Raw genomic sequence first — 22,158 nt, forward strand, 5'->3', positions numbered from 1 at the left:
GAACGCGGCCGGGGCCGCCCCCTGCGAGGGCTCCCGGCTCCCCGCACTGCGCATGAGCGGGGGAAGGCGGCGGAAGGGCCCGTGAGGAGCCGGGAGCCGCCGCCGCCGGAGGAAGCGTCGCCGCCGCCGCCCTCAGTGTCCGCCCGAGCCGGGAGGGGAGAGGCCCGCACAGCCCCCACCATGGTGAGCGGCCGCCTGGGGCCCCTCCGGGCCCAGCGTGGCGCCTCGGGGCCGGGCAGGGGCAGCGCGGCCTGGTCGTGGCGCGCTAGGTGTCCGGGAGCGGCCGAATGGCCGGTGTCGGGGCTCCGCAGCCGGGCACGATGTGCTGGCCCGGGCGCTGCTCGTCCTCCTGCCGGGCACGGCAGGGCAGGCGTGCGGGGCCGGGGCCGCGGGGCGGGCGGCGGGGGCTGCTCCGGGCAGGGGCCTAAGCGGGGGGCGCCGGGATCCCGCCCAGGCTCCGACCCGCGGCGCCCCGGCAGGCCCCGCACGGCGGGAGGGGCTCGCTGGCACCTGGTGTGAGGGTTCGGGAGCCTCTGCGAGACAGCGGCCGTGCTGCGGGCGGCTCTGTGCGGGCTGTGCCTGCAGCAGCACCGAGGGAGTGCAAAGGGCTGCCCGCATCCAGGGGCTGCTCTGGGGTTTTCCGCAGGATTTCAGGCGTCTCAGGGCCCGCTAAGTGCTGTCAGCTCACAGGGAAACTTGGGGGTGTTGATGCTTCTTGAGCTGGGATTCTGTCGGAGAATTTCTGGATAATTGTTCTAGAGTCTTGGTTGTTTTCATAGAAGTGTTGTAAAGGAGGGCCTTGCAGAGGTCATCCTAGTAAAGGTCTTGTAAAGGTTTATCTTGCGTTTTCTCTTTAATACTCTTCTTATAAACTGAGGATTTGCTGTGGATTCCCAAATCGACTGACTTTCTCCTTTGCTTCTTGTAGGGGGAAACTGCAGTGTTTAGAACAGCATTTGCTGGTTTTGTTTGCCTAAACAAAAGAAAAATGTATTCCTTTAATTTAATTAAGGAGGCCCTCGTTGGTTTCTTGCAGTGCCTTATGCACCAGAGGGAACAGTTTATAGTAGTACTTCCAGGCTTTCTCCATATTCAAATGTTGTAACAGCTTTAGCTACTACACCTGTACAATTTAAAGCAGTACTTTTCTGTGGCAGTGTTACCGTCTTAGGAAGGGTGTAGGAGGGAATTCTAAGATCTACTGTGTATGCTTATTGGTATAAAAATATTTTATACTTGCTGTTAATACTATTCTGACAAGCAGAGTTAAAAACATATTAAAAAAATTACAACGTCACCTTTAATTGATGGAGTTACGTTGGCATAAAAATTTGGTTAGCCAGCATTTAAATTAGTGGTGTGCAGACCTCTAATAAACTTGTCACTGTGTAACTAGTATAATTTTTAATTGAATAGTTTAATGAAGATCTTCATTTGTGTTTTTTTATGAGAGCTTAGGACTGAAGTCTGAATAAAGTTCAGACTGTAAGCTTGACTGTCTGAAATTCTGCAAACCCAGTAATGTTACACAACTTTTTATGAAGACTTTTTTCCATAAAAATCACCTAGACCTGTCTCACAGTATATCCAGTGTAGGTAGGAAAAACAGATACCCAGTTGATGAAATAGACAGTTAATGTCTTGAATGTACATATATTATTGGCTGGCTATGAGATTAGAAATTTAAATTGAACCATACTGTAGAAAGTGGCATTATAACAGAAACAGTGAAGCCCGTTACTCAGAGAATATCTTTTTGTGAGGAAAAGCAGAGTTCTGTCTGCTTGGTCTTCTTAGAAACACTTAACTGAAGAACCAGCAGACATATTCTGTGTAGCAATTCTGTGCTGGTAGATTGGTATTTATCAGTGTGTGACTGCTCCACTCCTGGCCCCGAGCAGAGCTGGTAGCCCTGTGCAAACAGCTGTGTTCCAGGTTGTGCTTGTTGGCTCCAGCACCCAGGTGAAAGGATGACACTGAAGTGGGACTAAGTGACAGGCTGTGGCTTTTAGAAGCAGTAAATACAGGTATGGATGGTTTCCAGTGCCTGGGTGTAGGATTCTGTCCCTTACTTGTGGTATGGCAAAATCCTCTGTTTGGGTAGGGAAAGGTAGGGAGACTTCACAGAGATCTGAGGATGCCCATCCAGAAACATGAGATTCCATGTCCCATTTTTGTGCCCATGTACACAACTGCTGTGGCTCGTGCTCCCAGAGGCTGTGGCTTGTCCAGCACAGCAAGTGCCGTGGCACAGGCTCCTGCTGCTGGGCCCTGGCTCCCACCTGTCCATGCAGCACTGCCAGATCGAGCCCTGCTGGCTCTGCCTTAGGCTCACCAGTGTCCATATGGCCAGAGCTTTGTGCCTTCAGGACAGAGGTTTCCTGCCCTTGAACCATCTTTGTCCTGGATCTGGAAGGGACACCACCACCCTGGCAGTGTTCCTTGGCTGCTGGGAGCACTCAGCCTTGCTTCATCTGAGCTGAGCAGCACCTGCAGAAGTGCTGTCCTTCACCTTCCCTGGTAGTGTTAGTGCTTCATCCCATCCCAAGGACAGTGGTGTGCCCATGAATCAAGGCAGAGCAGTGAGCTGGTCCTTTGTACTCTGAGCCATCTTCACTGCCCGTACATTTCTGAATGATTTAATGAATTTAGAACTGTGTGTGGTAATCGAGGCAAGTGTGTGATTATCTACATCTTTATCCAGAGCCATGTGCTAGCCTTGTCTCTATTTATATTAACTGTTATATTGTCCAGTTTGTGTTCTCTGAAAAATATTTCTGTGCTGATAAATACATAATTTCTTACAGCAAACCTCAGCTGACAGGAAGTTGTAAAATTTAATATTACAAGAATTTCATGTCTGACGCTGTCTCCTGTAATGTTAGTGTACTTCATGACATTGTTATGTGGTGTTTAACTCCATGAGCTATTTTGCAAGGCCAGCTGTTTATATGTGTAAGCAGTGGTGCATATGCATGTCTGAAGCAGTTTGTTGATATTAAATAGTTGAGGTTTGGTTGTCCCATGGTAAAACTTCAGATTCTTGGCATTGTGCTTCGGACGGAGCAGTCAGAGTGCTAGACAAGATGGTGCATGATTCTGTTTCCTCTCCTAGCTCACCAGAGATCCCTTTGAACTGATACTTTAAATCACTTTTAACTAGAGCCATGAAAAAACTATTCAAGAATATGAACTGCTCTGAGAACAAGGTGTGAAATTTATTATGTAGCTCTTGATATTTTACTCATGTTTTATGGTGCCAATGCAAATATACAGTATGAATAGAGCTTGTGCCCCAGACCAGAGTTAAGAATGCTAAACAACTGGCTGCTTTATGTTGTCCTTTTTTGTTTGGAAAAGTCCTGATTTTTGTATTTCCTTCACCTCTCAGATTGGCATGAATTACCATTATATCTACAGCAATATTCTGGGTAGCTGTAAATTGACCTTCTGCCTGCATGTGAATACTGAAATTATTTTACCCATTAAAAGAACATTCTAGAGGCTGGAAAGCAACTTTAATTTTATGTTGTGATTTTTGCCTTGGATTTTATGTCTCAACACACTTTTTAAGTCTTTTTGTTCTGTTCCACTGCAGCCAAGTAGATTTCACATCAGTTTGAAACAGAAGCTTACAGATGTCCTGACTGTCTTACTTCGTGTGCCCTCTCTTAGGGAAACTGCTGTGGAAAATAAAATGTAGTTGAAGGACAAGTTTGTTTACAGTATTCAGAAACTGTGGCTATTTGCTTTCATTGTTTTTGTCTTTACCTTAGATTTTTTTTGTAGTATACCTGTGTGCCATCACTGTTGGTGGGTTAAGATGCAGTTCTGTCTGTTTGTAGATTTTTGTTGTAATTAACGTTTTTCTTACAAAACAAAAAAATACTCATGATTCTGCCTTTTGGGCTTTAGCCATGTGTTTGTTGAATACAACAGTAAAGCAGACGTTTTTGGGTGCCTTTGGTTCCTGTCATGGATCCAGTCCGAGGCGGGGTGGTTCAGGAGCAGCGCTCCCTGGCCATTGGTGTCACATCGAGGGACAGGAGCGCGGTCGGGTGAGGGGCTGCGCCCTGAGCTGGGTCCGTGGCAGGAGCAGGGACCTTCCCACAGCTCCTGCTGGGGTCCGAGTGCCTCCGTGTAAAGGCCCAGACTTCGTGGAGGTTGATACTATTTTAGAAAAGGCTTTTACCTGTCACATGCATGAGAACTTAACAGGCTTTTCTTTGAGTCCTGCCTGAAACAAAAGCGCAGATGTCACATCGTTCAGATTCCTTTGCTTAGCAGTGAAACTCGCAGGGTTTGGAAGGTCTGTATCTGGCTGGGGAAGGTGCAAAGCAGTCGCTCACTGAGGAATGGCTCTGTGAATGCCTTCCCTGGGGGCTGCAAGGGAGTCTGGGCAGCAGAACCCACCGAGCCCTGCTTGTCTCGCTGGGGCCTCACGGGACCTTGGAGCCAAGCCCAAGAGCAGGCTCCGGGCGGGACCCTCAGCGCCCGCTCCGGGCAGTGCGGGACAAAGGTTGGTGCTGTTTCCCATGAGCCTTATCCAGGAGAGTGGAGCCCTCATCCAGCTGTTAACTGTCTGCAAAATATTGATGACCAGTGTGCAGAACTTATCTTTGAATTTGGGGTGACTAAAAACAGTGCAGAAGATAAGGAAAAATAATGCTGTAGTCAGAGTTGGTAGAGAAGTTCTAGCATTTTTTGTACCTGAGACTAGGAGAAAAAAATACGTGGGGAAATAAAAGTCCAAGTATTTTATTTTTTATTTGTAATTTTTCACTGAAGTATCTGATCAAGGAAAGGATATTGAATTAGAATATTCAAATTTGGTACTTCATTGTAAGAGGCAAATGTTCATTTTAAAATTAAAATTATAGAACCAGATGTTAATTAGAATAAGTGTAGTTTTATGAATCTACACAATGTAGCTTTTCATTTGGAGAAGTTATTCTGTGTTTTAAGAGTAAGGTTATCTGTCTTGTGACATCCTTATTATGAAAGGTAGCTTGGATACCGCACAAACTTGATCAAAGGCTTGCAGAACTGAATTTTTCCATTGCCTTTTGATCCAAGAAATAAGAGTACAAATTTGTTTCATTTGCTTTCTATTGGTGTTCATTTGTATATATAGGCAAGACACATATATGTTAAATAAAATTCTATCTTCCTTTTTAACCTGTGTTAAAGCTGAGATGTTTTACATGGATTGTGTTGCATTACAGTGAGCACAATTTCAGTGTCAGGTATTTGTTGCCTGATGACTGTTGGATTAAAGGTTATGTGCTGCTCTGTATTGCACTTGAAACAATAATAGAGTATTAGTGCTCAGTGTCTAGAAATAGCCCTCAAAAGTGCAGAAGGTTTGGAACCTGTTCCTGCTTGAAGTGTGGGTCTTTAATGTGCTGGAAGAAGAGCTATAACGGGATAATAAAAACTCAGCAGTAATTCCATCTCTTGCTGTCCTGTAGTAGGCCTGCAGAGAGTGCCCAGTCACTTAGGATGTGGAGTGTCCTGTCCATATTGGCAAGGTTCTGCAGAAGCATTCATCAAATATAGAGAAAGGGTTTTGGCACTTCACTAAAAATAAGCTCATATTTGACCAGGAAAAATACGAATATTAAAGAAAAAGATTATGGCTGAACAGTGTGATTTATTGCATCTTATACCTTACTGAATGTTGTAATTAGCTGCTTGATTCTCTGCAATTTCAATCTTCTTTTAAAAAGGTTTTATGTTGTTGCTATCACTTAGGGAGCCCCAAGCATGGAAAAATCTCTTGTACATATGTAGAATTTAAATTTTATCATAAAAGGCATTTAAGCTGCAAGCTTTTGTTCTAACAAATTGCACTCTTCTTTTATGTGACAAGATGCAGAACATGCCACCTTCTGTGGTCCTGGGCATGCATGGTAAAGCCTACTTAAACCTGTTCCTTGACATTTGTGGGATGTCACTGCTTTTAGAGCTCACCCTTGCAGGCACAGGGAAGAACAAACCCCTCTCTCCTGGGGTTTTGGAGAGTACTCACTATTAAATGGGCTATGCATACTTATGTGTACACGTTTTGAAAAAAACCCAAAATACTAAAGATTAAAGGCACCAGCTTTGTAAAGAAAAAAAGGAAAGCTAAGGTAATTAAGTATGGCTGCCCTATAGTGCAGCTGAGTCTGTGGTGATGCAGCAGTCTGGCTGTGTGGAACTGATTAGAGGAAGCTGGTAATTGATAGAGAAATTTAAATTTGGGATGGTTTCATCTTCATTTGGGATTTCTTTCAGTGGTTTGTTTTCAATAATCTGAGTTTACAATATATTTTAAAAAGCTGCAACTAAAAATCTATTTAGTCATTCCTGGGAGTTGTTCCACATGGCCTTGTCAGTGTAAGAGATTTTTGTGGAAGTGTGAGCTCAGTAGTGCAAGGTGCTGAGTGTCTGCTCTGGAGCCAGGCATTGACACATGGGGGGCACAGGAGCTGAGCTGAGGGTATTGTTCTGTTCAGTGTATTATATGGTTATCAGTTTATTCCAGTTGTGATGTTCTTGTATTTTTTTCAGTAAGTCTGAAGCTGATGACTTAACTATTCTTACAAATAAGTGTTCACACTCATCATCAAGCCACAGAAAACTAATCCTGACTTTTAGGGCAGATGAATTTGTGCTCTGAAGCATTAGTTATTTTTTCTTATGATGATGTGATTGAACACTAATTAACACTTTGGAATTGAGAGCTTGAGCACATACTGCTCCTAAATCATTCTCTGGCTGAATCTTATCATGTCACGGGATTTTTTTTTGCCCTTTTTCTCCATATTCACTGAGAAGGAGCTGTTGAAATTACAGATACAATAATGAACAGAATATACAAGTTTTGGTTAGAATACAAAGTAAACTAAAAATTTTTGTTTGAAATACTTGTGCCATGTAAGGAATCCAGACCTGATTTAAAATTTTGTCAGAACTTTTCTGTACCAAGTTGTAACCTTGGGAGTGTTTGCTTTGACTGTATTGAGTGAGCTGTGGATGTAGTGCAGGAGCTGTGATTGCTTTCTCTTGATGAGCAGTTAGTTTTGTGTAACTCATACCCTTGAAATCCTGAGTGTGCTTCTCCTCATCAGAAATATCCTTGGGAATCCTCTGTGCTGATAAGCAGCAAATGTGTGTTCAGTTCTGGGCTGGAGCAGGGCGGGATGGCTGGCTCTGGGCAGGAGGCCTGGAATTCCCGGGCTCGCACCTTGGCTGCTCCCTCCCCCGCCTGCCTCAGGCACCGCTGCCTCTTTTCCTGAGCTTCGGTTCCGCACCTGGGAAATGGAGACAATGCCTGCTCGCTGGAATGTTTTGCAAGTTATGTAGGTGGAGCTGAGAACCTTCAAAGTGAAAAATCTCTTTAAAGGAAAAGAAGTCTTGAAGGTGTTTCAGTGTGTAGCTCCCTGAGCTGATGTCCCAGCCTGGTCCCTTGCTGCCATCAAGAGGCCCCTCAGGAGATCCCGTGCAGGTGTAGCCCTGGTCCTGCAGTGGCTGGGACCAAAGGGACCCCAGCCTGCTCCTCAGAGGGGCTCAACAGCTCAGTGGCCTGCTCTGCCCCACCTCTGGAGGAACTGGATCAGATATTTTCATATCCTGATTGCTTGGGATAAAGATACCGATTTAAAAAGCTTTAAGAGACTGGTTTTTATTTACTGGTGGGGTTTTTTTTGTCCAGTAGACATTTCTAGTTACAGTATTGTCTGTTTCCACTAGAACAAGTTGAAATCATCACAGAAGGATAAAGTGCGTCAGTTTATGGTCTTCACACAATCTAGTGAAAAGACAGCAGTGAGTTGTCTGTCTCAAAATGACTGGAAGTTAGATGTTGCAACAGACAACTTTTTCCAAAACCCTGAACTTTATATACGAGAGAGTGTTAAAGGATCACTGGACAGAAAGAAGTTAGAACAACTATATAACAGATACAAAGGTGAGTACCCTGAATTTTAAAGCTTATTTCATACTTGTATAATTCTTATTTACAATGTATTGGTGATGTTGTGCTTTTGTGCTGGGAAATCTTAACTGACTCTTTCAGCTTTTTTTTCTGTGCTAATAATACAAATTAGAAGGGAAATATAGGTAGGTTTCTGCTTCACGAGGATTACATGCAGTTACTTTATGTGCTCTGAATGTATCTACATTTGTAGGATATTAGGGTCTGAGCTAGAGCTGTGTGTGCAGTGAGTAGTTGTGATGGTTAATGAGGATTTTAGGGAAGTCTCCTGAGGAAGGCACATCACACAGGACTTGTTCCTGACAAAGGACAAGGTGGTTGCATACTAGGGATGGGTTCTACCTTAGTTTTTATTCAGCTTGTTATTATCAGGTATTTACAAAGAGAGTGGAAAAGAAAACAGAGTCTCTGTATCTGTTATATAGCCAGTGTTCAACTGATAGCCTATCACATAAAGTGGATTCAGTAGAGCAGAGCAAATCCTGTGTTTTAGCCCTTAATCTAAAAACGAGTGCTCTGTTTTCTGTCAGTTTCCCTATGTTTTATATGTATAATCCAAATACCATTTTTGTGAAGTCTGTGTTGGCTTGTGTTAGTAGATCTTTGTTAGCACAGTTGAAATGTGAGCATCTCACTTCCAGACCAGATGTTGATTCCTTTGTGGAAAGAGGAGTGGACCTGGCTGACTTGGAATCGCTAATGGAGCAGCATAACTTCCGCCTGGAGGTTTCTGTGTCCAACCTCTGCATGCTGGAAACCTCCTGTGGGCCAGGAAATGCCTAAATCTGCTCTTGGGGGAGCTGTGGATGGGCAGATTTGAGTGTTGGTACAGCTTGGAAATGATCACTGCAGAATGGCTTCTGTGGGAACACATCTCATGAGTCTGACCAAAGAGGCCAAAAATGGAGTGTGCTGGGGGGAGAGAATGAATGAATGAGTCAGAAGATCCTGCACATTATTAGGCAGAAAATAAATGTTTGTGGTGCTTTTGTCTCTCAATTAAAATAACATGATCTTCATTGTATGGGAGGCTTTATTGCAGTAACTGCCTCAATTGTTAAAGCTTAACCATTGGGAGCACTCATTTAATTTTGTTTTTAAAATATTCTCTTATAAGGGCAGATCCCAAAAATGGTATCTTGAAAATGCTTCCTTGTCCTAAATATACTTGTTGAACAAATTAGCTTTTTCAAGTATCTGTTTTTCTTGATCCTTATTTTTCTGTGCCCAAGATCCTCAAGATGAAAACAAGATTGGTATAGATGGAATTCAGCAGTTCTGTGATGACCTAGCCCTCGACCCAGCCAGCATCACCGTGCTCATCATCGCGTGGAAGTTCCGGGCTGCCACCCAGTGTGAATTCTCAAAGCTGGAGTTCATGGATGGAATGACTGAGCTGGGGTAAGTGCTCACTGAGGGTTGGATGGTCCCAGTGTGATCCAGGGTCCTGCTTTGGGGAATTCTCACTCTTGGTGTCCTTTCTGAGGTGTTTCAGAGCCCAGCATGGCTCATCTGCCTCTGGAAAACGCAGCCCCCCCTTGGTTGTGTGTGGCTGGCACAGAGCTGCTCTGGCAGCTGGAGCAGGGATGTTGGGCACACCTGGGGTTTCTCTGCCTTGTGACACTGCAGGAGTCTTTATCACATCTTCCTAAAAATTTTGTGGATTCTGGAACCTGGTATGTCAGTTGTATGTGCAAATGCAACATGAAGAAATAACAAATGAAATTCTTGTAGAGGTTCAGACTCATCAAAGGCTTCCTGAATTCTGTTTTGATAACCATATTGTATTCTACAAACAGTTTATAGATTTTTGTTTAACTCATGTTTTTATGGCAAAATGAATAATAAATAAATATACAAACAAATGTGCTTTTTAAAATGCAGATGTGACAGCATAGAAAAACTGAAGGCCCAGATTCCTAAAATGGAACAAGAATTAAAAGAGCCAGGAAGATTTAAGGATTTTTATCAATTTACTTTCAACTTTGCAAAGAACCCAGGACAGAAAGGTTTAGGTATGTATTCTAATTCACAAGCATTTGTTCATAAATATTGGAAATGGCTGATTTAAGCTGTAAATGAATGTATTATTGTGATCCAATGAATCTGAAAGATAATCACCCTTGGGTTAAAATATATCTCTGTGTTTAGAAAGATAGATGTCAGTTTAAAGTATTCAAATTGATTATTAATAAAGGCTACAGAATTTAATGGGAGAAGGTTTATTCGTTCACTCAGAGTGAGTGCAGTTCTCAGAGAGCACAATGGATTATGTTCTTATATTAAAGACATAATTGCACCACTTAGAATTTGCAGCACTGAACAGATTAATTGAATTTTTACTTTTAGGATAAATTGAAGCTGTAAAACCATTTTCTGTGTAAGTACATTTGTACAGTCCCTTGTAACACCAGAAATTCTTGCAAATGTCTTAGCAGGACAGAACTGGAATGGTACAAAGGGATTCCTGTGTTCTGGGCCTGATGCCTGCTGGTGTCTACCTACAGAGTTTTTTTTTCCCTTACCTCACTGAAGACTTTTTGTCATTATTTCAGAGTTCACACATGGAGTATGGCTTTAGTGGAAGTAACAGGTAGAGTGGAAAAATAACTTATTTAAAATAATTTCAGAACATCACAGTTTGGATGGAATTAAAGCAACAAACTGTAGCTCTGTCTATTCAAAACAACAAAAATGAGGGAATAAAAATTTCTTTCAAGCAGTGATGTTTAGCAGCCAGGATGTACATTCATTTCTCTACAGTGAGATTTGGCTATTAGCCATAACTAGCTTTTCATGATCCTGTAACTTCTTAAGTTAATTTTTCTGGTTTTGAGAAATAATAAAATATGGAAAGGCTGGTAGGTTCTTCCTTTGCAGGTTGTGAATTTGTTCTTCTCAGTAATGAAAATGCTCTCAACTGGCTGCCACTGGACAGCTTTGCATTCCCAGGCTGTGTAAAGATGAGTTTTCTGCTTTAGTTTTACTGGCTTTTATGTACTGACCAACTTTTGACTTAAAATGAGTATTGAAAAATAAGTAAATAAGCAAAAGTTCTGTGTCCTTCTTTGACATCTGGCTGTTATCTTGTTCGTTGTTTTCAGTGGATTGTGAATTTCATTGTATCCACAGAAGCTAAAAGTGCTGCTAAACCATCTGAAAATACTTGTGCATGCTTGTAGTCATTTCTGAATCATGCAAATAAATGAATAGGCTGATTTGTATTTCTTGTAGAAAATCATCATAATTTTTTTAGGCTGCTACAACAAGGGAAATGTGGACAGCAGCTGAATTGTGGGATTAATTTCCCAGGAAAACTCATTCACTTGCTTTATTTCTCATTCATCATAAAGCTTTTCCTGCATGTTCAGCTCTAGCAGTGGCAGACAGGTATAGTTTTCTGAGATCCATGTGGCATATACATAGTGTAAGATAGGCTTTTAAATTGTTTTTGTTTTAAAATCTGGGTCTGGAAGTCTGAGCCTAAAGTCTGGATGCTTCCCAGCCATTTTGGTGCTCATAAATACACAGTTCTAGGCATGAATTTACAACAGGGCAGAATAATTCTGGAAACCCTGGAGCAAAACAATACTGGGAGAAATACAGAGCTGCAAAGTAAGTGCTGCTAGTTAGGCAATTAATTTTGGTGTGTCTAAATAACTGCTTGTAGGAACTTGCCAAATTGATTTTAATGTATATTGGCCTCTAATCTTGCAAACATTGTGCAGTAGTTCAGGCACAGTTCTGGAAATATATTTCCTCTGCATAATTCCTACTACTGTGTAAGTAGGAGGGTGTCTGAAAAGTTCTTGTGCTATTTGCATCTCACTGGAGAATTCCCTGTAGCTGCTGTTCATCTCAAACTTTGTTTGCTTCTCTTGCATCTCTGTGGATAAAATTCAAAATGGAGGAATTTTGAGACTCTTCTGTTTGATCCAGGAGGATTTCACTGAGCATTTTCACACTTACAGAAATCTAAAATTGTATCTTTACCTTCCAGTTTGCTATTTAATATAATTCATTTTTAAAAATGTAGTTTGTCCCAAGGTGTTATGTCATCATGCTTTACATGTTTGGACTCATGCAGCAAGTTTGAGGTTGCAGCACCCTGAGATTTAGCTTTTAACAGCCTTTGCTTAGCCACAAGAATTACCTCAAAATTGTATAAAAATGTCAGAATGCACAGTTTGTTTATAGTGATTGTTTACAAACCAGTGCAAAATGCAGTGATTTGATCACCTTGCCTTTTTATATGCACACCATTAATGCAGCACAAGTAAATAAAACTTAGTTTTTAATCTTTTTCCTGGAGGAACTGATCAGCTTCCTCTGAAGTTTGTATCTATTAATTTTTAGAAAGACAGTAGTTTTAGTTGAAAACTAAAATGTATTTTTTTTGTACCTGAATCTGCTGTTAAAGAGAGACTTTGAGCCTCTACAGTCTTGAATGAGTTGCCATTTTCAGATGCAGCTTTATTTACTGAGGAGTAGTGACTTCTGTGTAATTTGTCACTGCTTCTTGCACTTTTGTCTGAAATCAAACCTCTTTGCAGCTTTACAGCAGAAAATCCTTCACAAATTTTATTCTCTGCTTTGGTCAGGAGATACAATAATGTGACTCTGCTGTTTGAGAACTTTTAATATCAGATGCTAAACAATTCTGCAACTCCTCATCAGCTCCTATTTTCCCTCCAGCAATGCAGATTTCATACTTTGTTTTGTTTATGTTGGTTTCACCTCCAAGATCCACCTCCCTGGGTTCTTTTAAATATTTGGGCATCCTGGGGGAAGGAAGGGAGTGGAGCTCTTGGTTTATTGGTGTGGATTTTTTTCTTCTTTTCCTGAGGTGTGCAGTTGATCCTGTGCCTTCTCCCCCTGCTTCCACAAGGGGATTGTTTATAGAAGAACTTTGCTAGTCTGCCATAAGAGCTTTTTTTAAAAAGAGGCCGCTTAGCTGGGCAGCCTTTTGGGGTCACTGTGTGATTCCCGTGGCTGAGGATGCTGAATTGGGCAATTCCCAGTGAGTGGGGTTTGGTGCTGCAGCAATCCCCAGGTCATTCCTGCAAGTGCAGCTGCCCCTGGGCACAGCTGGGGGTTCCAGATCTCCTGATGTGCTCCCAGGCTCCTGCCTGCCCCTCCTGGCCCCAGGGAGGGGGATTGGCTCTGGCCCAGCCACACCAGCCGGGTTCTGGGAGCTGCTGGCAGGCAGGGGCTGCTCTCCAGTCTGTCAGGCCAGGCCTCTCTCATTCCTAACAAGCAGCAATTCAACTGGAGGCTTGGAAAGAAGAACAAAAAAAGCCAACTCACCACAAAAAACACCCAACAAACAAAAGGAAAAAAATCCCAAACCAAAACGGCCAAAAACTACCCCAAAGCACCAACAAAGAAACCCCAAACAAAAGCAAATACTCAACCAAAACAACACCACCAACAAATAAATCAACAATCGTCTGTCTGCTCAAGGACACTACCCAGAGTCTCTTTCAAAAGGAAATCTTGACTACAGAAATGAGCATTTGACAAAAGTCTCATTACAAAGGCAGCACTTGTAATAAGGTTGCCTTATGAATGAAATCATTAAAAAAATGAAAATGAAATCATTAAAAGTTGGTTTTATCTAAATTGTATTTTGTACATTAAAAAAAGAAAGTCTCAGTACAAAATATTACAAATTTTCTTTTCAAGCCAATAGCATCTTTAACTGAAAATATTTTGCTGACTTTTAACTAAAGTATTGTTAGATAGCAAAAGGCATATGCAATGTTCTGGGGGGTTTTGGATATGTTAGATATTAATATGGGCAATCTTCAGTTCTGTAAAATATAAAATATGTGTGTAACACTTTATTTATGGTTGCCTTTTTGTAAAGGATCCATGAGTATATTTGCATGAGTTTAATCTTTTCATGTTTACGGATACATGATTCATCCTGGTGTTAGATACTTGTGGAGATTATGTATTTGATATGTACATCTCTAAAAGTCATTATTTTAATATTACAGATTTAGAAATGGCCATTGCCTACTGGAATTTAGTACTTAATGGAAGATTTAAATTTCTAGACTTGTGGAACAAATTTTTGTTGGTAAGTTTAAACCTTTACCTAATGTGGACTGCAGTATTTTCAGACCTTGGAAGATAAACATCTTTAAGTTATTGAGTAGATGAAATAAGACTGTCTTGATCTAAATCCCAGATATTCATAGTGTCTACAATAGAAATATGTTTTGGGGATATGGATGTGTTTGAGACAGTAAAAATGAATGTCTAATAGGGTTTGAATTTATTTTTTTAAATATGAATTTTCCACCTCTCCAAACAGGAGCATCATAAAAGATCAATTCCTAAGGATACCTGGAACCTTCTTCTAGACTTTAGTACAATGATAGCAGATGACATGTCTAACTATGATGAGGAAGGTAAGCATTGCCATTTTCTCTCATTAACTTCTAACTGTGTTTTATGTTACATTTATTACTGTGCATCTGCTTTGGCACAACCTCAATAGCAGCTCCATTAAAGTATTTCTGGTGATCTGAAGTCCAGTTAGGGCAGCTTTAATGCATGTTGTAATCAGATCTGTTATTAATGTTTTAAAAAGAAATGCTGGCGCTTTCACGGAATCCATTTTCTTTCTTTGTTCTAAGCTCAGCCACAAATTCTTTCTTACTGAGACAACCTCAAATTCTTTCTTATTGAGACAAACCCTGCTATATGTCCATTTCAAACCCACAGATTCTGTGTTGGTGCAGTTCTGGCATCTTCATCCAAGTAACTGATCCGTGGTTTGTGCAGCTCTGTGTAGGGTCCTCTGGTTACTGCATTTCATAGCTGAGGATGTTTTGAACTCTGGTTGCTTCAGTTTATGTGAGCCTTGGACATGTTCTGACATAGAAGTGAAGCTGGCAGCACAAGGGGCTGCTGAACAGAACTCACTTCCTACCAAATGTGTTTCTTGTAAATTCTGTATCGATCTTTCCCCTTCAGCCCATGTGCAGCCAAGAGCAGCTGACTGCCCTCAGCCCTTGGCACCACATCTTCAGTGAGGGGGGAAACTCAACTTGGGATGCCTCCAGAGCAGAGGGCAGCAAACTGCTCCAACTTTATTTAGTAATTATGGACCGTCCTCATTCCCTTGTCAGTGTTGAGTTAGGATTTTGGTCAGTTTTTTGTTTTTGTCTGGAAGATAACCCTTGAAAGTGATGTGTATTAACTGGCTTTAAAGGAAGCAGAAATATTTAATCAGCTCTTAAATTTCAAGCAGGAAAATAAAATAATATTTTTTTGCTTCAAACTCTGTCTAGTTTAATACTGGAAAGCAAGTATCTTGTCTGGATATGAAGCTTGTGAAAGAATGCCTTGTTGAACCAAGTTCTTACATTCTGATGTTTTCCTCTTTTAGGGGCATGGCCAGTTCTTATTGATGACTTTGTGGAATTTGCACGCCCTCAAATTGCTGGGACAAAAAGTACGACAGTGTAGCACTAAAGGACCCTTCTAGAGTGTACATAGTCTGTACAATACCTGAAATGGAAAATTGCACAGTCAATTTCTGCTGGCTGGACTGAACTGAAGATCAATCCTCACAATATGGCTGAGGGTTGAGACAAACCTTTAAGGATACATCTTGGACCATATCATATTTCATTCTTCTACTGGTGGTTTGGGCTTTTCTTCTAGTCTGGACCACTCTTGCCCGTTAAAATTCCAACACTGTGGATTTCATCATGGATTTATTTTTTGTTGGTGGATCACCTTAGTTTCATCTCCCATAAGTCCTAGAAGCTTTATTATTATTTTGAGGTTTCTGATTTCACATAAAGCACAACGCTGGTCCATCATCAGACAACTGTTGTATGGCATCTGAATCAAAACAATTTTTAAAAGAACCCTTAAATACACACTTGGGGCTCGTTGCAAAGACTGTACTGATAGCACTTCCTGCAAGAGTGATATATTTAAGTGTACTGGGTCCGAGTTTTTTCTTTTCTGGAAAAGTGCAGGTGTCGTCTGAGTTTGAGTCTCCGGTCACAGCAGTGGCAGCAATGACCCAGGAGCCCCAGGGCTGTTGATTGGAGCTCTCTGGTGCCTGGCTGAGGCTGGCTGAGGCTGAGCTGCTCTGGGGACAGCTTGGGGACAACACGACTCGAGCACTTCCCCCGTGGGCCCCGGCAGAGCCCGCAGTGGGCTGAGCTGTGTCCCCACAGAAGCCAGCGTTCTCTGGGTTCCTCTCTAAGAAATCAGATTTCAGTACAGTTTTGAAATGCTTATCTGTCTGTCAAAGAAAGGTTTTTCATTTCTGTGGAAATCAAACACTTGAATATACTGAATTTGTGTCTTAACTGTTTGCTACACAATACAGTATTTTAAATTGAGACATGTGACTTTTATGGCTGAGGTGTGACAAAGCAAATGGCCCTGTTGTACAAGAAGCTGGTGAGGTTGATGTGAATCCGGGTTTTGAAACCGTAATCCTGGTAAGTTAAATCTTCATAACATAGAGGTACTGCCATTATGGATGACACCCTTTTTTAAATTATTTTGCTGAGTTTTCCTTAAATTGACTTATCACTGTGGTTGCCAAATACAGAAATTCAGTGTAAAGCTTTCCCAAACAAGCACAGATCAGATACAAACTACTACACTGGCTTTGTTTAAATTATTTTGTTGATCATCACTACTTCTGTCTTGCTGCATTTGACTAAATGGCTTCATTTGGATCAAAGCAGGTTTTATCAGATGCAATTCTTTAATAATACAAGAGCTCTTGAGCTGCTTTTATGGTCTTTTACTCCTCACTGAGTTACTTGGGAAGAGATGTGATAAATCCCGCTCTGGAAAACAAGCTGGAAAGAACGAGCTCCAGGAGAGGAGACAGACCATACTTACAAGTGAGAAGAGGGGGTTGAAGTCCATGCTCTAAATAGTGCCCTGATAAGGCAAGAATTATTCTTGAGATGAGTCACTGGTACTTGCACTAGACTGCAGCACGATTTTATGCAGATGCTAAAAGTATTTTAAAGAAAAATTGACTATTAAACAGCTAAAATTTTTATTTGTACTCTGTGCAGTTGACCTTAAGGCTGGCTCCCCTTACAGCAGTGCCCTTTTGGCAAATCCAGTTGTGCATTTATTCCAAAAATACAGTTCCTCAAAAACATTGCAGACTTTATCCAGCTACTGGAATTGGCTATGCCAAAAACTGTGTGTTTTGCTGCTTTCAGTATTTCCTTTCTCAGTTTTGTGTAAATAAAAACGGGGGACTTGAAATTATGGGGTGGGTGGGGTGGAAAAAAAAAGCTCGACAAGGTTATCTCTGCGTGCTGTTTTCTGTCTTGAGGGTTTTGGTACTGTTTCAGATTGATTAGTTCAAGTGTGCTGTGCTTGGAGAGGAGAACTGACTTGCTTTTCTTCCCAATGCAGGCTTGCTCCTCAAAAAAGTCAGGGGTTGGGCAATGGCAAAATGCCGTGGTGTTTTAGAGACTCTTCCTTTTGAATGCAAGATCTTTCCAACAAAATAGTGTTGTCATCAGTTTGGTACTACATGCTTATAATTACTGTGTAATTATAAAGAAATACATAAAAACTTTGACTAATTATGTTGCAGAAAAGGGTTATTTGTGCTATCATGGCATCTTAAAAGTATTTCAAAATGACTGAAGTTGAAAGAAACATTGATTTAACAGGGTGTTGTTCTAAGGACAAAATGCCTGGTTACAGGGAATATTTTGTACTGAAACGTGCTCGGATATGGCCATGTGGTTTTTTTTCCTTTATATATGTGTGGGGTTGTTTTTTGGTTTTTTTGGTTTTTTTTTTTTTTAAGAATGCAGCCAGTTGCTTACTTGGATTGCTTTAATTCGTAAGTGCTTATGTCTTCAATTTGATGATCTCCCCGCAAATGGATTGATTTAATTTTGCCAAATGTCAAGAAAAAAAAAAAGGCAAACATCAAGTTTGTAAACTGTTTTTATACATTAAAATATGTACAAAATTAGAAGTGCCCTGATATAAAACACTTAATCTTGAGATTATATTTAGTAAAAACCCATCATTTACATATCTCTGTAAGTTCAAAATGTAACTTCTTACAATCCCTCTCATTACCAACAGAGGCAATAAAGCTCCAGTGAAATTGCCATGACTGAGGTTTGTACTGCATTGTTTCAGTGTATTATTTGTAAAATTTATTTCTGGAATGTGCTTGTAGGGAGTGGGGGGGAAAAAAAGCATGGAATACATGTGTTCTGCATAAAGTACAGTTCAGGGCAAGTCTTTCTTTTGGGTGGGGGAAAAAAAATCTAAAAGCTGCTCCTCCACCTTGCCTGTTGCTTGTTCCCAATGTCTGCAAGTCCCACCTGCAGCAGATCCTCCCAGCTGTGGAGGGAGACACCACACACTGCAGTGGCTCAGCTCTGCCTCAAGTACAGCAGGAAAGCCACTCCTTATTGATCAGCCTGTTAATAGGTAACTTATGACTTGCCTCAAAACTGTTTTACAGTGAAATCCATACTGACACATCCTTATTTAAGAAAGATAGAATTTTTTTTAAGAATGCATTTAATAAACTTTTGTCATTCGCACTTTTATTTAAATAATGTTGCCGGAAGTCTCTGTAGATTTTATTTGAGGATGGTAAATTGTCTGGGTTGGCTTTTAAACAAATACCAGTGATGTATTAAACAAACACCAGTGGTGTGGGCAACTGCTGGAGGCCTGAGCTCTCCAGCAGTTGCCCACACCATTAAATACTTGCTGTAATTATAATTTCATCTATCAAAATTAGGCCTTAGATTTGTAAATATGAAGCTGCTTTAGTACCAATGTTTACTAAAGCAGAAGTATCTGCAGAAAATAAACACCAAGAGTTTTGCTCCTGAATAGGCACCTGTACCTGACCATTTGAACTGGCAGAAAACTCGCCAGCCAGCTTCTGGAATTGTCAGCAAAAGCTGCCTAAATGCAATTTGAATGTTTTGCATGAAACCGCAGCCGTGTCTTTTCTAAACTCAACTCTGTGTTTGTGGAATATACAAATTCAAGCCTTTTTCAGTGTTCAGAGGACAACTGGCAGGAGTCTGAGGGATAAATCAAATTATGGCGAGGAACCTGGGAGGGTGAGATGAGGGGCCTGTAAGAATTGTGTGGGGAGAGGCCCAGGTTTGTTACGTTCTTTTTCTTGCTGGTGATTTCTCTCCAGCCCTGCTCCTGACTGTTCCTAGGCCAGGGTGCAGCCAGCCTGGTTTTGCTCTGCCATCTTTACCAGTTACATAATTAAAACAATGACTCAGCTAGAAGTGAAAATTTTATTTAATAAATATAATTTCCATAAACCATTTTCAAAACAACTACTGACCAAGCTGTACAAGGAGCAAGCACACAGCCTCGCTGTCAAAGGAGCAAAAAGAACATGAGGCAGCCACAGTGTCAGAGGTCCAAAATTCTTTGTATTACTTATTGCTCATTTCCAGTAGGCAACACCCCTAATCTGCCTAAAATTAAGGATCAACAGCTTTTAAAAGATACTTGCAGAGATGAAACCATTTGTTTTTTCCTGCAAAGAAGCAAGCTCAATCCCTCTTCAGTAAAAAAACAGGAGGCTAGATGATGATTTATTTTTGTATGCATAAAACCTGAAATCTGTCATAAGGACTGCAACTAGGAATTGTAAAAATATATTCTTTGAGATACAAATTAAGATCCTTCTGGAGCAATGTGCGCCTCATTTTTAACCCTTTTCAACTGCACGCTCCACAGATCATCTTTTTTCCTGTTGTCAAAACGTAAAAGGGTGAGAACCTGCTGCAGTTTGAAGGAATTTCCTTGAAAACTGCTGAGGAGAGATGAATAAAGCCCCAGGCCTCGGAGGTGGTGCCGGGGTCTCTGACAGCCGAGCCAAGCGTCGCTCTGAGCCTGCGGGAGCTGCGCGTTTGTGTCCCGGCGCTGTTCCCCCGCGGGGACGCGGAGCGGCTCAGCCGGAGCCGGGCGGCGGCAGCAGCGGCACCAAGGTCCCCGAAGGAGCAGCAGCACAGGCGGCTCGGAGGGCTCTGAGCCGGTCCTGACGCCTTGGGAGCAGCACTGAGCTGAAGGGAGAGAGAAACCCATAGGAAGCAGAAGCCTGGCACAGCCTTGGCACATTCCAGCACATCCCCTGCACATCCCCGGCACACCCCTGGCACAGCCCCGGCACATCCTGGCACAGCCCTGGCACACCCTTGGCACAGCCCTGCACATCCCTGGCACATCCCTGCACATCCTGGCACAGCCCTGGCACACCCCTGGCATATCCCTGGCACAGCCCTGGCACATCCCTGGCACACCCCTGGCACACCCCTGGCACACCCCGCGGCAGGAGCTGCCAGAGCATCCCCGCACCCCCGCCCTGCTCCAAAGCAGAGCAGAAACCAAACCGAGCCATGGGGAACAAAGAGCAGAAGCAGGGAACGTGCGAAACAACCAACAATAAAAACATTTGCAGAATAAAAGCCCAGCCCGGAGCTGCAAAGCAGAGTCTGGCTGGGAAATCATTTAGGAACGGGATAAAGGCTCAAATGAGGCCCTGGTGAAAGGTTTGCCCAGCTCTAGGAATGGCTTCTTTAAGCAGTGGCATCTGTGTAACAATCTGTGTAAAAAAGCAGTGGTGAGGGCAGTGACAATGGTGAGGTATGAGGGATTCTACACCAAAAAAAATAATAACTTCAAAATAAGTAATTCAAAAGCACATTTTGCTTGAGCACTTTGGAAGACTGAATTTTACCAAAATCACATATTTATAAGTACAGCAATAGCAGATAGAAAACTGAAAAATAATTTAGGCTGCAGCTTTGAGACACTTCTAGCACTAGAAAATTATATTTTATTCCTATAAGAAATTATAGGTGCTTAATATGCATTCTAAGTTGCATAAGCTTTTCTCAAATATTTCTGAAAATGAAAAACCAATGTTTTCAGCATTCCTTCCTTTGAAGATCCTGTTCCCCCTTCCCTGCTGTAATCTTAAAAAATACAGAGTATTTTTAAACAGAATCTTTACATTTTAGTTTTTGAACCAATTCAGAACATCTCGGGTTTTTTTCCACTGCATCCTCTTAAAACCATGAGTTTGGCAAACAAAAATTTTCCAAGTAACAAAACCAAACCCTGTTATTCCCATAGGCAGAACTGACCTGCAGAGAACGTGATCCCATGGAGAAGGTGCTTCCTCGTGGACACTGCATAGTAAAGTGAGTGCACACTACTCTTGCTTTGAACTACAAACATCTGCTACAGGCTTTTATGGATTTCAAGGCTAAAAGGTAAATAATAAAACTTTTCCTCCCCTTAGCAAAGCCTCCCCCACTCGTTCACATTTGCAGTGGGAGGTAAATGCCAGCATTACACTGAATTTTTAACTGGATTGTTCAGTTTCCCTCATGAAGGACTCTGCACTGTGCCCAGGGCACACTGAACTGGCTCCTACACTTCAGCTATCAAAGAAATACAAAATATCTTTCTTCCTTGAATAGGAGCAGTTTTAAAAGATTTGTGATATCAACACAAAACCCCGGTGACTTCCACACAAAATATTTGTCACACCAAAAAGTCTGTCCTCAAGCAAACCACATCTATGCTCTTACTCAATGAGACATTACTGACTTAGATTTACTGCAAATAGAAAAATATACCTTGGCCGAGGGATGGATTCTTAACTCCTTCCTGAATTGTTTAAATGCAAGTTTCTTCGGTAACCTTACAAACACTGGGAAAAGGGAAAGCAGGGGGAAAGGGAGGAGAGGAGATGGAAGGTTTTAAAGAAACACATCATGAGTGCAAATTATTCTTCAAATACACGACTGCGCTGCTTTTGTGCAAATCTACTCAACACACTGGTGTGGTAAAAGCCAAAATACATCACCTACAGAGCTGGGCCACTGGAAATGCTTGGAGTGGGGTTTTGGGCAAAGCCTCTGCTCCCCTCACACAAGGAACAGGCTCAGGGCAGGACACACGAACCACACACTGATGGATGGAGGGATGAGGGCACACGCTCACACACACTGACAGGACAATGCTGGGCCTGACATGGACAAACAAGCACTGCTGAAAGGTGAAACACTCTGGCTGAGGTGTAAAATACAGCCAAACAGCAGATATCTGATTAGAGTAGTAAATAATTCTGCATTTCCTAGGTATCCATG

General features: G+C 41.9%; 2 protein-coding genes across 5 annotated transcripts in view; one reads left to right on the top strand and one right to left on the bottom strand.

Annotated features, from left to right (window-relative positions):
- The first annotated feature begins 27 nt into the window (after positions 1 to 27).
- On the top strand, positions 28 to 18,120 carry DCUN1D1 (defective in cullin neddylation 1 domain containing 1). The gene is made up of 7 exons (XM_005484820.4): positions 28 to 183; positions 7,738 to 7,954; positions 9,214 to 9,382; positions 9,866 to 9,996; positions 13,984 to 14,066; positions 14,304 to 14,400; positions 15,384 to 18,120. Exons 1-7 carry the CDS (start codon positions 181 to 183, stop codon positions 15,461 to 15,463), a joined length of 780 nt encoding a protein of 259 aa, XP_005484877.1. The 5' UTR covers positions 28 to 180; the 3' UTR covers positions 15,464 to 18,120.
- A 1,153-nt stretch (positions 18,121 to 19,273) lies between these two features.
- ATP11B (ATPase phospholipid transporting 11B (putative)) overlaps positions 19,274 to 22,158 on the bottom strand; it is a 66,167-nt gene continuing 63,282 nt past the window's right edge. For 2 of the 4 annotated variants that reach the window (XR_012581668.1, XM_074547366.1), the window contains 2 exons: positions 21,646 to 21,719; positions 19,274 to 20,064 (listed from right to left, as the gene is read on the bottom strand). Coding sequence is in view for 1 of the 4 variants with exons in the window: in XM_074547366.1 (XP_074403467.1) it covers positions 21,686 to 21,719 (34 nt within the window). In the remaining 3 variants the exon portion in view is untranslated. Of the gene's footprint in view, positions 20,110 to 20,280; positions 21,720 to 22,158 lie in introns of all 4 variants that reach the window. The other 2 variants (XR_012581667.1, XR_012581669.1) reach the window with 1 other exon arrangement.

This window comes from Zonotrichia albicollis, chromosome 9 (genome assembly GCF_047830755.1).
Source record: "Zonotrichia albicollis isolate bZonAlb1 chromosome 9, bZonAlb1.hap1, whole genome shotgun sequence".
Taxonomy (NCBI): Eukaryota; Metazoa; Chordata; class Aves; order Passeriformes; family Passerellidae; genus Zonotrichia; species Zonotrichia albicollis.